Raw genomic sequence first — 16,127 nt, forward strand, 5'->3', positions numbered from 1 at the left:
TTGACCTTGGGATTTGTTTATTGTCATAGCAAATGCCACAACGATTCAAAATTGTTTACTATACAAAATAAACGGTAATGTTAAGGAGTTTCCTGTGTCTAAAGGTATTCTTGAAGTGAAGACTCTCTTTTTAATTTTCACTCCAGTTATTATTTCTGCTTTTATAATATACTGTGATAATTTTGTGATTTGTAAAAGTGTTTTATCACAAAGTCAAAGTCAGTTTTTTATCACTGACGAAAATCACCTCCTAAATCAATTAATTTACTTCCAAAATATTTTTTAGTATTACATAAATCTCTTAACGTTCTGTCTACTATTTCCAATGCTTTTTTGGAATAATTGAAGCCTCATCCTAAACAATTAAATCAACTTCTCTTAATTTTTTTTATCTGACTCGAATTCTAAAAATGCACGTTCTATATTATTAGGATTTAAAGAAAGTCTAAAAGCTCTACGACTTGTCATCCCCTTTGGAAGCAAAATTGATCCTATGCCAGTCCATGCCATTGACATGATTTTTTTGTTTTGAGAAATAAAAAAATAAATTAACGTTTTATATAAATAAGTTTTTCCTGACCCTTCAGGACTTTCTATAAAGAAAATATCATTTTTTTGTTTGCAATTAATATGAAATATATTTTTCTAGTCATTATTCAAACTTTCATACATCAAGTTAAACTTTTCTTTACGGAAACGTATTTCATGATCTATATCTTTTTTTTTACTCTTCATTTTTTTTGGTGTAGGTAAATTAAAGCATTCAGATGATTTATTTTCTGATTCTAAAATTTGGTTAATATGTAAAAGAGTTAAATTATCTTTATTATTAGGCAAACCCTTCGTAAAAAAATTCTTTGTACTTATTTCATATTTTATCACCTTGAACGTTTTCTGAAATCAAAAATCAAGCAAAAGTTGTCTCAATTGATATGGAAACATAACAGCAATAGTTTCTTTAAAAATTTTATCGATTTTTTTATCATCGTCTATTAAGCCCACTGCAATTGCAGTATCTTTAAAAGTTTCATAAGTTATTCCTTTGTATGTCCTAATATTTTTGAACGACATAAAACCAGTTACTTTTTTTAATAGAAGTTGAAAAAAAAAATCTTTCATGATTCTTTGGAGATACATTGTTTAATTTACCAGTTGAGATATTTTTTATTAAATTTTTGATACGCATAAAAATAAGGTTGTAACAACTGTGCTATACAAACAATGATTTAGTGATAACATTTGATACTGAATTCAGTGATGTATCATATTTATTCTCCTGGTCAATAAAAAATAATCTCTTATTATACTTTCACTATACATTTTCTTTGAATAAAATTCCTCGTAATATATCACATCAAAGTAAATTTCTGTTTGAATTAATATTTGAAATTTTTAAGAATTGCAATACACATATTAAATGGATATGGAGTGAGTAAATATTATTTTATTAAAAAACTTTTAAATAGGTTAAAGGTGATGTACAATACTATTTATTGCAAACATAAAGTGGAAAATTTTCACATTTGGATCAAGTTTATTCAGCAACCATTTAAGGTATAATTATTTTTTTTTATTAACTGCAATGCATTAATTTACTTCAATTATTAATTTTTAAAAGGATTTATCATTTTTTGGCTTAATAATCATTGTATACTTTGCTTTTGGAATAACTTTCTATTAATCTATTGCTTGGAGACAAAAAAATACGACTTAATTTTATGTTTCCAGCAAAAAATATTTCGGGCCATGAGCTATATGATAGAATAGCAGACAAAATTAGTAATATTTTGTTTTCTTATTGTAAATAATACTTAGAGAGAAATATTAAACTGAGTTAAAAAAAAATTTTAGAGGTAATGCTAACTTCTATATTATTATTTTACAAAAAGAAACAAATGCTCAAATGTCATTCTTGCTCATATGTTTTTGCTGGTATAAAAGTCTTAGAAACTTATAAAACAAAGCATACGAATTAAAATTTTGAATGTAATATTTGTAATATCATTATAAAATCAAGAAATCATTTCACAAGACATATAAAAGAACATAACATTGAAAAAAGAATAAGATGTCCTCTTTGTAGAAAGAATTTAAAAGAGATACACATTTAAAAAGACACATAAAAACACATAATCTACATCATAGAGATATTTAAATTAAATACGGAAAAAAATTATCTAGGAAGGATTTATTAAAAAGGCATGTTAAGACATAGCATAAGAAAATAAGTAAAATTTTAATGTTAAAATTTGATGTAATATTACCACATTAATATATATGGTAATATATAATTATTTTATTTCAGAATTTTGACGAAAGCGTTTTTTGAAGAAAAATTAAACCATGAGCAGATTTTAAAACATTTTTAAAAATTTATAAATAATAATGCAGTATGTACAAAAATTTCAAACATTTATTTATATACATAGTAGCCAATAATAAAGTAAATTAATTTTTACATTTGCTGTTTTTTAATATTCTTAAAAAAATGACATTAAAGTAATACAGATGAATTTCAAGTAATTAAAGATTAACGGAAAAAACTTTCAAACGCTAACGCCGCGGGTTTACGCGCGAAGCACACAGGGGAGCGAATATTCATATGGCTATTTTGAAGAAAAAATTACATGCTCTGCATATTTAAAAAAAAAAAACAGAAAGTTATTGTTTGAATTATTTAATTTATCAAAAGCTTTATTGCGTTATAAGTGTTTTTTTTATACAATCAAAGAATACTTTGATTGTTTTATGGTAGTATTAACATTCAACATAGAAGTTGAAGGACTGTTTTTTTTTCAATCATATTTGAATGAAATGATTTGTCAAAACTAGCAAAGCTTATATATATCTTTTTTCTCTAAACATAACGGAGAGTTTCAAAAAAAACTCTCAACGTGCCACAATAGTACCTTCTTTGTGGTGTTGAAATTTACGGATAAATATATAAGTAATGCTTAACGATGTTAAACAAAAACTCTTCTTCCTCACAAAATTCTGGGCACCAACCTCTCCCCACTAAGAGATGAAATTTAATGACTCTTTTTGAGTAAGAACAGTAGGGGGTTGGCGCGCGGAGTGCACAGGGGGGCGAAGTATACTAGTATATATATAACTGACAAACAACTATTATTTATTTTTCAATACATAGGTATGATGAAATGACTAAGAATAATAACTTTCTAATAGGTTCCTTCGCTTACTCATAACATTAAATATTAAATTGTCTACGTCAAGTATCGTTTCTTCCAACTATAGATCTGCATAAAAGTTGTCGTTACTCCCACTTTAAAATTACCTACTTACACAAATAATAAATAAATTTTTACTATTTAAATATAGGATTCTTCAAGATCTATTGAAATTAGGTAAGATTTAATTTTCTCAGCTTCTGTTATACCAAGTTTAATAACATTTGAGTTGAAAGTCTCACTTCTGCTGGGAGTTCTGAGACCCACACCTGATTTCCATCTTATTTCTTCATTATATCCAACTTCACTTCTCATGCATTGTAGCAAATAATAGTTTCATCGTCTTTTAGGTGGTGACTGATAGACATTACATCTAGAGTGGAAGAAATTGTGTAATTCATACCAAAAGAATTCTTGATTTTTTCTAAATCTGTTGCATTGCGATTGATTCTGAAACTTTTTTAAGTTTTTCATGGCATCAGTAAGTTCAACTGAAGTTATCACACATAACAACCTTCTACTGGAGGTATTATCTATCAGGCAACGAGGGTGCGTCAAGTTACCAAAAATTTTTATCCAACGGTTAAAAGTCTGTTCTATTGTCATATTAAAAAAAATTTCCACAACCATACTCATCCAAACGTCTTACAATACAAGACTTACGTTATGCAATACTTTTGATCTTCGCTCCGTCCATTATATTTTTAATATTATGTATTACTTGAATGTATAAATTCCCCAAATTTGCATATAAAAATTGTCCTCAGGCATAGAAGTTGACAGCATACGTTGTGTGTTCTTGAGATGCATCTTCCAATTGCCAACTCTTTCTGCATTTATATACTGTTTTAACACATCTACAATATCAAAGAACTGTATCCACAGTTTCGCTGTGGGTCCATTGCATTCAAGCAGCTCAAATTGTGTTTCGAATTTTGAGTAGCGTTAGTTGGAAATCTTTTTGTTCTATTTTTTTTTAAATTCTAGGTAAGTTGGTAACTCTAAACGTTCTTCCGAATTGATTTTCTCTTCTTTTGTGAAACGTAAAAATTCAATGAAAATGTCGGTTAGCACGCACAGAAATAGCACGTGACCCCACACTGCAAGAACCATGTTAATTGTGAATCATTGAGGACAAATCGAGTAGTAGCAGTGATCGAAAAAAACGTGGTTTAGCTGCAGATAGTATACATTTTTTCTCCAATGAAGTAAGAATGTTTAACATCGAATGTAGTATTGAAAGAATCGTAGGAAGGAAGGAAGGTACCTTTAAAATTAATCTGAAAACTTACTGGAAACAAGATGTCAAGTTAGTGTAAGTCAGTGCCTTTATATCTTGTAGAATGGTATGACTTGCCATTTCCACTATTCTTATTTTTCTCTTCCTCCTTATTGCATTTTATTCGCAACGTGTACTACGCGTTTGTTAAAATCTTATCATGATAATTACGAAAACAAATAATGTTATGATTTCTTAGAGTATGTATATCGTTCCCAACCATAGCTAAAAGCTTATTTTTTTTAATATTTCTGACGAATTTTTTCCCTAACTAGCACAAATCCAGAATGTGTTGCTGCAAATGCTCAACCACGTCAGTATTGTGAAGCAAATAATTTATAACGAAGTCAAAAGTTTGTTTGGATGCTTAACTAATTGTAAGTCCCTCCGTCCGTTGTCCATAGTTAGTTGAGGACAAATTTTGCAAGCATCATAAGTGATAGCGTGCATGAACTTCAATCAAATTGTTTACGGAAATTACTCAGTGATTAATCATATTTAAATAATCGTTAACAGCGTAAATTTTTTGTAAAATTTAACATATTACCTTTAGTTCCTGTACTGTTAACAAACTGGACCTTATAGTACGCTGTCTTTTATCTGTGATCTTTTTTTATGTAGCTGGCAGACGCATCATTGCCACATATAAAACATAAGGTCTTAAAATTGAAAAGTGTACCTTAGACAATCTCATTTTTTTCGATTGTTAGATCGTTTTTGCGTCTACTGCTGTGCTCTTGATTGCTGATTCCCTCAAATATGTGATGTGACAGAAACGAAGAATATTTATATATGTCTATAGCTGCAAGGAGATAAGGTTTTAAATAACGCGATAGCAGATAAAACAATAAGGTGTTACGTTACATGATGTCAGATGCAAGAAAATATATTTATGTTCCAAAAAATGTCACAACAGCAGTGTTTGACAGTGTTTGATTTTTTGAACAACATTCCAACGAAAACTAGATGTTCCCTTAAAGGCTAATTAATCGTCTATGTCTTGGCCGCGAAGACATATTTTTTCTGTGGAGTATCTTCGATTTTTAGCTGTAATGGCACTTCTCTTTTACTGAATCACTTTCATGTGGGTGTTAAAGCTGGCACACATATGATTGCAAGAAAAGAGTTTCGAAAAAATTTGATTTACAGGGGATGAGTGACAAAAGACATTTAAAACAGCTGAGTGACGTGAACCTCCCAATAGACCTTAAAAAATTTTATTTTTTTGAAAAACAAGCCAAAGTACTCAGGGATATAATATTCAGTGGCCAAATTTAAGCAAACCTAGAAAAAATAGAAGAAGCCATAAACTACCTGCAACCAGCCAATGTCAGAAAAATGAAGCAATTTTTTAGGCTAGCAGGTTACTGTTGGTACTTCAAAAAAGACTTGTCCAACATTGCACAGCTACCCTGAAACTTAACGAGAAAGCCTGCAAGTTTGACTATATGTTTATACATAAATACGTAGATACAAGTAGAGCTCTACCCCCTACAAGGTTGACGCACCAACCACCTCATTTACTTTTTATTCAATGCTTCTTCAGGTAATGACAAATATATTCCGATAAAAAATGTAATTGTGCAATATGAACACTTCTTGTTCAAAATATGTGCAGTAATAAGAAACTGTTTGCACTTATTTCCCACTTTCATAACTTTTCTAGATCTTAATATATTTTTGGTGATAGTATAAGGAGAATTCGTTAGTCCTATTCTCCTGACACATTTAAATATATACTTTGTATAACGAATTCTCTTCTCCTTGATGAATTTTTAACGGGAATAAGCAAATAGGTATTAATAAAACCTACTATTTCAAGTTTTATATGCATGTTTTTAAAAGCGCGCGACATGTGCCTTTAGAGTAACGGACTTATTTCTTCACTTTAATATATTACAAATATCATGAGTCGGCAATTGGTGAACATAGAAGAATGAGTAAAAGTTACAATAGGATAGCAAAAAATTACTACTAAAGGAGTACTAAGGCCGACGTAAGACTGTTTTACTTAGATGCATGTCAAGATACACCGGAAAACTAGTGCACATGAAAACAAAGCAAGCTTTTATGATTACTGATACACCTGGCAGACCATTTGAAAAAATCTCAATAATTTGTTGTGATCTAGTAAACAAACCCTAATCAGTAGACGATATACAATTCTGTTAATACAAAACTTGCTTACGAGATGTATAATCTTGGTTCCAGTTCAAAAAGCAACTTTTAAAGAAACTGTAAGATCCTTGACAAATAAACTTCTGGTATACTTTGTGGCACCCAAACAGTTATTGTTATGCCAGAAAACGTACTTTATAAATAAAATCATACATGAATTTGCACTAATATTTTAAATCAAGAAACTTGGGAGCACGGTCTTCAACCTATAAAGCAACGTTACGATCTAACATATGTGCCACATTATATGTTCGTACTCAGCAATATAGATCTATTTAATAATCTAAGTTAATAATTATTGTGTTCTTATAATATTGTCTGCGTAAATCACTTTTGATCGACATATACATATATATTTTACGTATGGAAACACATATGTGCAATCGCAAAGAAAAAACATTTTGTTAGTATGAAAATTGTTTATCTTTTTACTAAAATTGTTTATCTTTTTACTTTTTACCAATTCATTATTATGCATTGGATCTACTACCCAATTTTTTTTAATCTAGACAGAATTTTCGGGGTCAAAAAGCTAATTTGATCATACGAGAATAGTGCTACAAGTTATCATGTCTAAACCAACTATGCAATCATTATTTAATAAATTATAACGCTAAAATCTTATTAGGTCCAGAGGATTACGCACAAACAAAAAGTATGCAAACGTACTTCCTAATTTGCAGTTTGTTGTCAATTATTTTTTAACGAAGTAACCTGTTTCTAATCGTTGATCCTTGATCTGATTCATTAGCGTAAATTTTAAGATCTCGCTTTTTCAATTGCATCAATTTTAACAAGAACTATTAATTTTAATAACTCTCTACTTTTTCACACACTTAAAAAGTAAAAGAATATGACTTGCTTCCAGTTGTGTGGTAATCCCGAGAATGTTGTACTATAAATTGGGCCGTACTGTCATAATATCGCACAGCAAAAAAAATTTTACCGCATTCACTGTCATAGATTTAGTATTCTGACGTATGAACTAAAAATGTTAGAAAAAAATATTAAAAGTTCATAATAAATTAACTGACTTTTTTATTAATAGAACGTACGACAACGAGATTATTTTCTCACGTAATAATCTAAAGGCATCTTGAAAATTTTTTTTCATCCAATTAGTCTAATTTTATGTTTATTACGAATACAAAATTCCAAGAGATTCTTCAAACGCTTTATTTATCTTGTTAACAGCTTTTTTAATTTGGTCAAATTATTCAATTTTTTTTTTTTTTTTTTTTTAATTCTTATTCACATTATTTATTATTCGAATTACTGGTTTTTAATATAAAGAGGCATTATTGTATTAATGTGAGCTTACTAAGTCTTTACATTTTGTAATTTACGACACTAGAGAATTTTCAGCACAACCGCAGTTACCAACGATACTTACATGCATCCCATTACTATTATTTAAATAGTGCGCAAGATAATTTTTTTTGTAGCAATTTGACGTATCACGTAACAGTAAAAAGTTATTTAAATGTCTTGGATTCATGTTTTTCAAAATTGTACATTTAACACCAAAAAAAAAGGAGCCATCCATTAAGACTTTCTTACCTATACATCATACGTTTTCAAGTCTAAACTTGAAAAATGTACTGTACATAGCCACTTTTATTGAAATCGTCTTCCTTACAGCCTTGCAACTCATTGTTTCTGCATCAGTAGAACTATTATTTTGAGGCTACATGTAAATAAAACATTGCAAGGGGGCACTTCTAACACCTAGAATTTACAATACACGCTTTACATTTATATTTACATTCTTCTATTTATTATATTTTCGTGTAATTAAAAATCTGTCTAATAGACAATTCAACAGTACACATTTTTTTTACATACATTTCATTTCTATTTAAAACACGAAAATTCAAATTTGAACGCCACGCGCGGGAAATGTGCGTCTAGTACGTTAAGAAAATGCTAGAGCGCGTTCATCCAAAGAAGGGAAAACCTGATACTCAAAAGGAAACAACGTTAGCATAAAATACACCAGCGCGCAATGTAAAAAATAGTCCTTTTCCAGCGAACCTGGGACGCGGAAAATCCGTTGCTCACCCAGACCTGGAACTTTCCCGTGCACCGGTACATTACCACGACGAGCACAAAGGGAGAGAAAGAGACGAAGGCCAAGAGCTAAAAAGTAAGTTTGCACACCACCTAAAGGTAACCCTTCCACTAACCGGTTCCTACTTGGACTTTTGGTGGTTGACCGCTTTAAGCGTGGAGACGACGCATCCCCAAGTAGTCAAGGCACTAGGGTTAGCGACCACGTTCTTAAGCAAAGTTCCTGGGTCGACGACTTGAGCAGTGCTCAAGACACCCAAGGGCCCTGAGAACGACCTAACCTTACGTGACTTCGTAGGATAGGTAGTTACCTAACATTAACCTTCCGTGGTTGTAATAAAAATTCGTATTAGTCTAACCTAACGTGTTTAAGCAGAGATATAAAGGAAGAAAATTCAAATTGTCATTTATGTTAAATTTTCTATTAAAAAGGCGGATAAATTTTAAGTAAATTCTAAATTGTCGAGTATATTATACATTTCCTTTTTTTCATTATTAACGTAAATAATCGCGATTACTCAAATATAATTTATGCATGTAGAAATTGAAGATACAATTTTCTCAGAATCATATGATTGAATAAATATAAGATAATTAAAAATTAATTAATTGTACTTATTTAAGAAAACCTTCCCCTCCACGTATGATTGCGAGTTCCTTTTTTATAGTTTAAGATACAAACTAAACTAATAGCTGTTAAGATATTTATAAAATCGTTTATATGAACTGAGAATATTGTCTGTACCCAAAAAAGGGCAGGAATAAATTTAAAAAGATACTAGATTTAGAAAGATACTGAATAAGTTAAAAAAGACATTTAATTAATCAACTTAAGGGAATATTCAGGGAACGATGAGAATTCAATAAAGTAATAATCAAAAAACAATTGCTGTATATTGTGCAGGAATTAATTGATTTTTTAACAGATAAATTTTGAAACTTGATAATAATTATTTTAATATTGTATAGTTAGTAATCGGCAATCTGAGCAACTTCGCTCTTTTACACAGGGCAACGAACCCGCCCTCCGACATATAAACACCAACATTGTTTGTGTGTTAGTTCCTAATCTTAGAGTTTCCTCGGTACAGATAATATTCTGAAGCCAATTGTTACCACCACCAATTAACCGGGGTTATACTTAAAGAAAGGGAAGTCGTAACATAATATGTATCTATACACTAGACGTCGATTAATTTGAATTTCTTTTTACGATGAATACAGTAGGAATAATGTTATATACTACAAAAAAAATAGTTTTCGTTGCTGAAATAGTTATGACATCATAAAATTTAAGGTAGAGGAAAGTTATAATTGGCATTACAAGCTTGCGTATCATTTAAAATTTCTAAGTTTAGCAGCGCTTATTAGCTATAATATAAACTTATTATTCATACTACAATAGTACGAGGTGGCTCAATCGGCTGGTTCGTGTAAGCACGTGGGAGACCGTGGTTTGATTTCAGGCCTGTGTGACTCTCCTGAGCAAGTACCTTTGAAAACTTTTACGTGTGCTTTTTCATCAAGGAATGTTCCTAGTGAAGGGATGGGTAACCTTCTCACAGCAGAATTGCCCATCTCTTCGATTATTCTCTGAAAGGGTCTATGTGACATCATCACCATATCAACCAATTGAAAAACTGTACTCAATGTTGTAAAATATGTGTGATTAATAATGTAACATGTAATCAGTGCCATATTGTGTAAAACCGATAATGCAACAATGGGCCTTACTGTAACAAGGTTACAAGTGATCATTTACAATAAACGCCTCAAAATAAATACACTACATTAGTAGGTATTTATAACAAAAAAAAGTTCTTATACGATCATAGCATGTAGGGCATTTCAACAAAGTATTGCGTTATGGATTCAAACAAAGGACACATTACCGATTCTGTGAATTTATAAACAATCATAGACTTTTATACTATATGCATGCTTTGTACGATAGAAAATATATGTAATTTGTCTTGTAAAACTTCTTTTAACGTGTAAAAGTACTTTTACAAGTTATGCAAGGGGGCACTTCTATCACCTAGCATTTATAATATACGCTTTACATTTACATTTATATTCTTCTATTTATTATATTTTCTTGTAATAAAAAAAATCCGTCCAATAGATAATCCAAAAGTTTCAATTTTTTTTAATATATACATATATTTCATTTTTAAAAAAATTTCTATTTGAAAATTCAAATTTGAACGCCGCGCGCGGGGAATGTGCGTATAGTACGTCAAGAAAATGCTAGAGCGCATTCACCTAAAGAAGAGCAAACCTGCTACTCGAAAGGAAATAAACATTGGCATAAAAGGCACCAGCGCGCAGTGTAAAGTGGTTCTCTTCCAGTGAACCTGGGACGCGGAGATCCGCGGTCACCCAGACCTGCAACTCTCTCGTGCACCGGTACATTACCGCGACGAGCAAAAGGTGAGAGAAGGAGACTGAGTACGAAGGCCAAGAGCTAAAAAGTAAGTTTGCACACCACCTAAAGGTAACCCTTCCACTAACCGGTTCCTACTTGGACTTTTGGTGGTTGACCGCTTTAAGCGTGGAGACGACGCATCCCCAAGTAGTCAAGGCACTAGGGTGAGTGATCACGTTCTCAGGCAAAGCTCCTGGGTTGACGACTTGAGCAGTGCTCAAGACACCCAAGGGCACTGAGAACGACCTAACCTTACGTGACTTCGTAGGATAGGTAGTTACCTAACATTAACCTTCCGTGGTTGTAATAAAAATTCGTATTAGTCTAACCTAACGTGTTTAAGCAGAGATATAAAGGAAGAAAAATTCAAATTTTCATTTATGTAGAATTTTCTATTAAACAAAGGCGAACAAATTTTAGGTAAATTCTAAACTATCGAGTATATTATACATTTCCCTTTTTCATTATTAACGTAAATAACCGTGATTACTCAAATATAATTAATGCATGTAGAAATTGAAGATACAATTTTCTCAGAATCATATGATTGAATAAATATAAGATAATTAAAAATTAATTAATTGTACTTATTTGAGAAAACCTTCCCCTCCACGTATGATTGCGAGCTCCTTTTATATAGTTTGAGATAAAAACTTGAATAATAGCTGTTAAGATATTTATGAAATTGTTTATATGAAATGAGAATATTGTCTGTACCCAAAAAAGGGCAGGAATAAATTAAAAAAGATATTAAATTTAGAAAGATATTGAATAAGTTAAGAAAGACATTAAGTTAATTAACTTAAGGGAATAATCAGGGAACGATGAGAATTCAATAAAGTAATAATCAAAAAACAATTGCTGTATATTGTGCAGAAATTAATTGATTTTTTAACAAATATACTTTTAAACTTGATAATAATTATTTTTAAATATTGTATAGTTAGTAATCGGCAATCTGAGCAACTTCGCTCTTTTACACAGGGCAACGAACCCGCCCTCCGACATATAAACACCAACATTGTTTGTGTGTTAGTTCCTAAACTTAGAGTTTCCTCGGTACAGATAATATTCTTAAGCCGATTGTTACCACCACCAATTAACCGGGGTTATACTTAAAGAAAGGGAAGTCGTAGTTATAACTTGGTTCACTATTAGTTTTTAATAGCTTATTAAGCCATCTACGCTCAATATAATCCATAGTGATTTAAATTTTTGTAGTTCTTTTTAATTTAATATAACTTATCATTGAATGATAAAACATACCAGATAACAAGTTACTGCATTGTTAAAAACAAGATTACACAAATACTACATTTATTTCTTGATACTGTAAAATAAAGAAATGGAAGATTAAATTAATTTTTTTCCAGTTTTGGGACGAAATTCCTTTTCTTGCGTTATGAGTTTTGGGCGAATGAGGGCTAGAGCGAAAAAAAGGTAACAAGACTTTTTCTCACCCCCACTATAGAAATACAGCCGTATATAAGGCTACATACATTGCCGCAGGCAACTCTCTCTCTCTCTCTCTTCTTGCGTGCGCACCGAAGAACCTGGACAGGCTCTTTCGTTCAGCCTCCTTCGTTTGTATTTGGTCAGTAGCTCATCCCCACAGTTCCGCACCACGTACCGTTAGCACTACCTACACATTTACAGTGGCTGCTGTAAGTATATATATATATATATATATATATATATATATATATATATATATATACGCACACGTATACCTTGACTCGAAAATAAATAATTAGTCTCTTGCCGCTTTCCACATTCCACGCTATTGCACAGATTACACTGACTGTAAAAGTGGCTCTTGAGTTTATTGCCCGGAAACAAAAAAAAAGTTACAATCTTATGTTTTTCAGTAGAGAAAAAGTTCGTTACTTCTATACAGAATTTCTCCATGAATATGGAAAAAATTGTTATGCCCTAGCCCGAAGTTAATTTCGTTTATTTATTTCAAAATTTATGGTTCGTTGCTGACTTCTTATTTAGTTCTTTGCTTTTATCCCCACTTCTATTACTCGTAAAGTAATCTTACGTCAATCTTTTTATCATCTACTTGCCTATTAAATAATTATCTTTTAAAATTCATTATTTATTGTTAAAACACACTTATAGTAACAAACAGCGAAAAAACTTTTTTTGTTTTGTTTTAAATGTTTCTGTGAGTTATTGTTATTTTATACTTACATAATAAATATATTTCAACATAAATTTTTCCACTTCATTCACTTAATATTTTATCCTATACATTATAACTGTACGTAGCCAACGTCTACAAAAAAGCGAATAGAACTTGGATTCAACGGCAGTCCGTAGACCCCTCACGACTGATTTTTTTCTTAAATATTGTTTTTTCAATTTTTTAAGAACGTCATCGAAAAGATATAGAATGTAATAACTAAAAACACTACTAATATAAACATAAATATAATAGTAATGAAGACTGTATAGTATGAACTTACTTCATTTGTTTCACAATTGTACTTTTACCGGACTCCCCAGCACCTTAAACAAATTATTTGGATTTACAAACGAATTTCACAGTTACATTAGAAAAATTATTTATGGAAAACTCAACGAATCATATGAAGTATTTTTATTTGAAAAAAAATGTATGATCTTCCAATTTTTTATACGATGAAAAAAAGTATTTTTACAAGCTTTAGCGTAGTAAATATATGTATAATCCATTCTTTTAATACCATGAATTTTAAGGGTAGTAAGACTTGCTTATGGAAAATGATTTAATTAATTATAGTATAACTTGAAGAATTAAACCAGAGACATAAAAAATATTGTTTTACGGGGTATATTTAAATTTATTAACAGATATTGTTTTAGGGATAAGTGGATCCGGAAATTCGGTGGTAGTAAAATTTAAAAATATTCATACAATAAAAACGCCACTAGCTTGTACTAGAAATATAGCTTAATCTTAAAAAATAAAAAGTCATACAACTAGGGATCTCACGGTAAGCAAACGGATTATAGAGCTCAGGTGGTCATAAACTGTGTGCATTAGAGCTACTTAAGCTCCAGTAGTAATTATTTGCAACGTAAGCATAATAACCATTGTTACATAAAACGTAAAAGTAAGGAAAAATATTGTTTTAAGATTTACTTGGGTAGTATAGGCAGTACTGACGTTATGATATAAGAGTAGCATTACCGTATCTCATTTGCCTCATGTGATTCTTTACGAGGTTGAGACACGTCTCACATCTTTCTATATTTAATAGCTCCCACTGACCCACTGACCCATTGCTTTTTCTCAATGACCCCCTAACAGCCTAGCACAAATTTTTTTTTACCCCCACCACCCACCACCAATCCCCTCTTACAACTTTCGTTGAAACCTCACTGACTACCTACCAACCTTCACAAACTACAACATACTTATACAACAGAAATTTTGTAGACCTTACAAATTTTAATAGCTTTTCATACACCTAGGTTGGTTAAGTAAAGAATGATCTGGATCTTATGTGTATCATCACTTGAGGCAAAATCAAGGGTTACAAATACAAGATCTCAGTGTTCTTCATTTTTATTCTTGGTGTGTATACAACTTTATATCTTCTGGTACTTAGTAAGTAAAAATATTTATCAATAACATTGTTAAATTAGGCTTGTAGCTGACAGCTATCAGTTTACCAAAAAAATCATTTTAAGAAAATTATCGAATAAAGAAAAATTTATTGTTAACAAAAGTAGACAAACAAGAGCGACTCCAACACACCTGTGCTGCAATCGCCATGGCAACTCCAACACACCGCCCGTTTCCTGCAGTTGTACTTCTCTCTCTGCGTGTGCTTCGTGAGTTTTGTGGGAGATTGAGCTCTCTCTTACGCAACTTCTTCTATCTGCGAGTGCTGCTTGGCATAATCGGCACGCTGCACAGTGCGGCCGAAGACCGGTTTGGGTGGCCAAAAGTCAAAAAATCAAGTAATTGATTGAAAATTTTTCACTCGGGGGATTTCGGGGTCGCTGATTACAAATTTGATATTAAAAATTTGAAAAGCCACCCCTTTCCTCCCCTATTGAGTACCCCCTTGCGTGAAATAGCGTATATTATTGAACATAATTAATATGCATGTCAATTTATAGGTTTTAAGGGTTGCTGATTACGAATTTGATGATGATCTTTAACTTATAATGATCTATAAATTAGTATATAGAGGTTTTTAGGGCCATTTATCATGAATCTGTTATCAGAAATAATGAATTCAAAATGGCCGACCTCATATGGCGTCATGTTATATGAAAAAACTTATAAAAATCACAGAACTTTGACAGTTAAATAAAATTTTATTTTTTTGAGATTTTTAAGCCAAGTAGCTGAAAATTCATAAAAAATTAACAAATTCAAAACCGTGAAAAGCAATATGGTAATGTTATATAATAAAAAATCTTTTTTTTTTCATGTATTGATATATTTTTATTGAAATCAAAGAATAGTTTACGAATTTTCAGTTTAAAAGTGCAGTATTCAATTTTAGTTAATAAAATATGTGTAATTTATTAAATATTACATGAAAAAATTGTCATTGCCTATCTTATATCGGTCACAGTCATCTTTATCTATGTCTGTTTCAGAAGCAGAAGAACTTTCGTAAGATTGTTCATCTTCTATTCTATTATTCATGTTTGGAGGTGCTAGCAAATTAATACAATCTTCAGATAAAGATTTGAGTGGTTTTATAAGTAATTATCGGCAACTAGATATTTGTAGATCAGATGCAATCAAAAATCGTTTGAAGACATCCTCCATTGTCTTTTGACGATAATGTTTTCTTGCAAAATTTGCGTGATAAATTTTAACAAGTTTATTGCAGACTTCCTGCGCATCTTCAGATATTTGACTAATAGGCAACACTGAATATTTTATTATTATTGAGCTATGAATCAAAAGTTTATAAACTAATGTAGGCATGTAATACCAGGGATATTTTTGTACAATATCTTTTGCTAATTC

The 16,127-nt window shown here is 31.0% G+C and overlaps 1 protein-coding gene across 3 annotated transcripts in view; it reads right to left on the reverse strand.

The window, feature by feature from the left end:
* Positions 1-16,127, reverse strand: part of Galphao (G protein alpha o subunit) — a 526,726-nt gene that overhangs the window by 431,551 nt on the left and 79,048 nt on the right. For all 3 annotated transcript variants that reach the window (XM_089594134.1, XM_089594132.1, XM_089594135.1), the window contains exon 2: positions 13,615-13,657. In XM_089594134.1, coding sequence (XP_089450260.1) covers positions 13,615-13,657 — 43 coding nt within the window. The remainder of the gene's footprint in view (positions 1-13,614; positions 13,658-16,127) is intronic.

This window comes from Copidosoma floridanum, unplaced genomic scaffold (assembly GCF_036245765.1).
Source record: "Copidosoma floridanum isolate Cflo_tuat_1 unplaced genomic scaffold, Cflo_Japanese_pri ptg000021l, whole genome shotgun sequence".
Lineage (NCBI taxonomy): Eukaryota > Metazoa > Arthropoda > Insecta > Hymenoptera > Encyrtidae > Copidosoma > Copidosoma floridanum.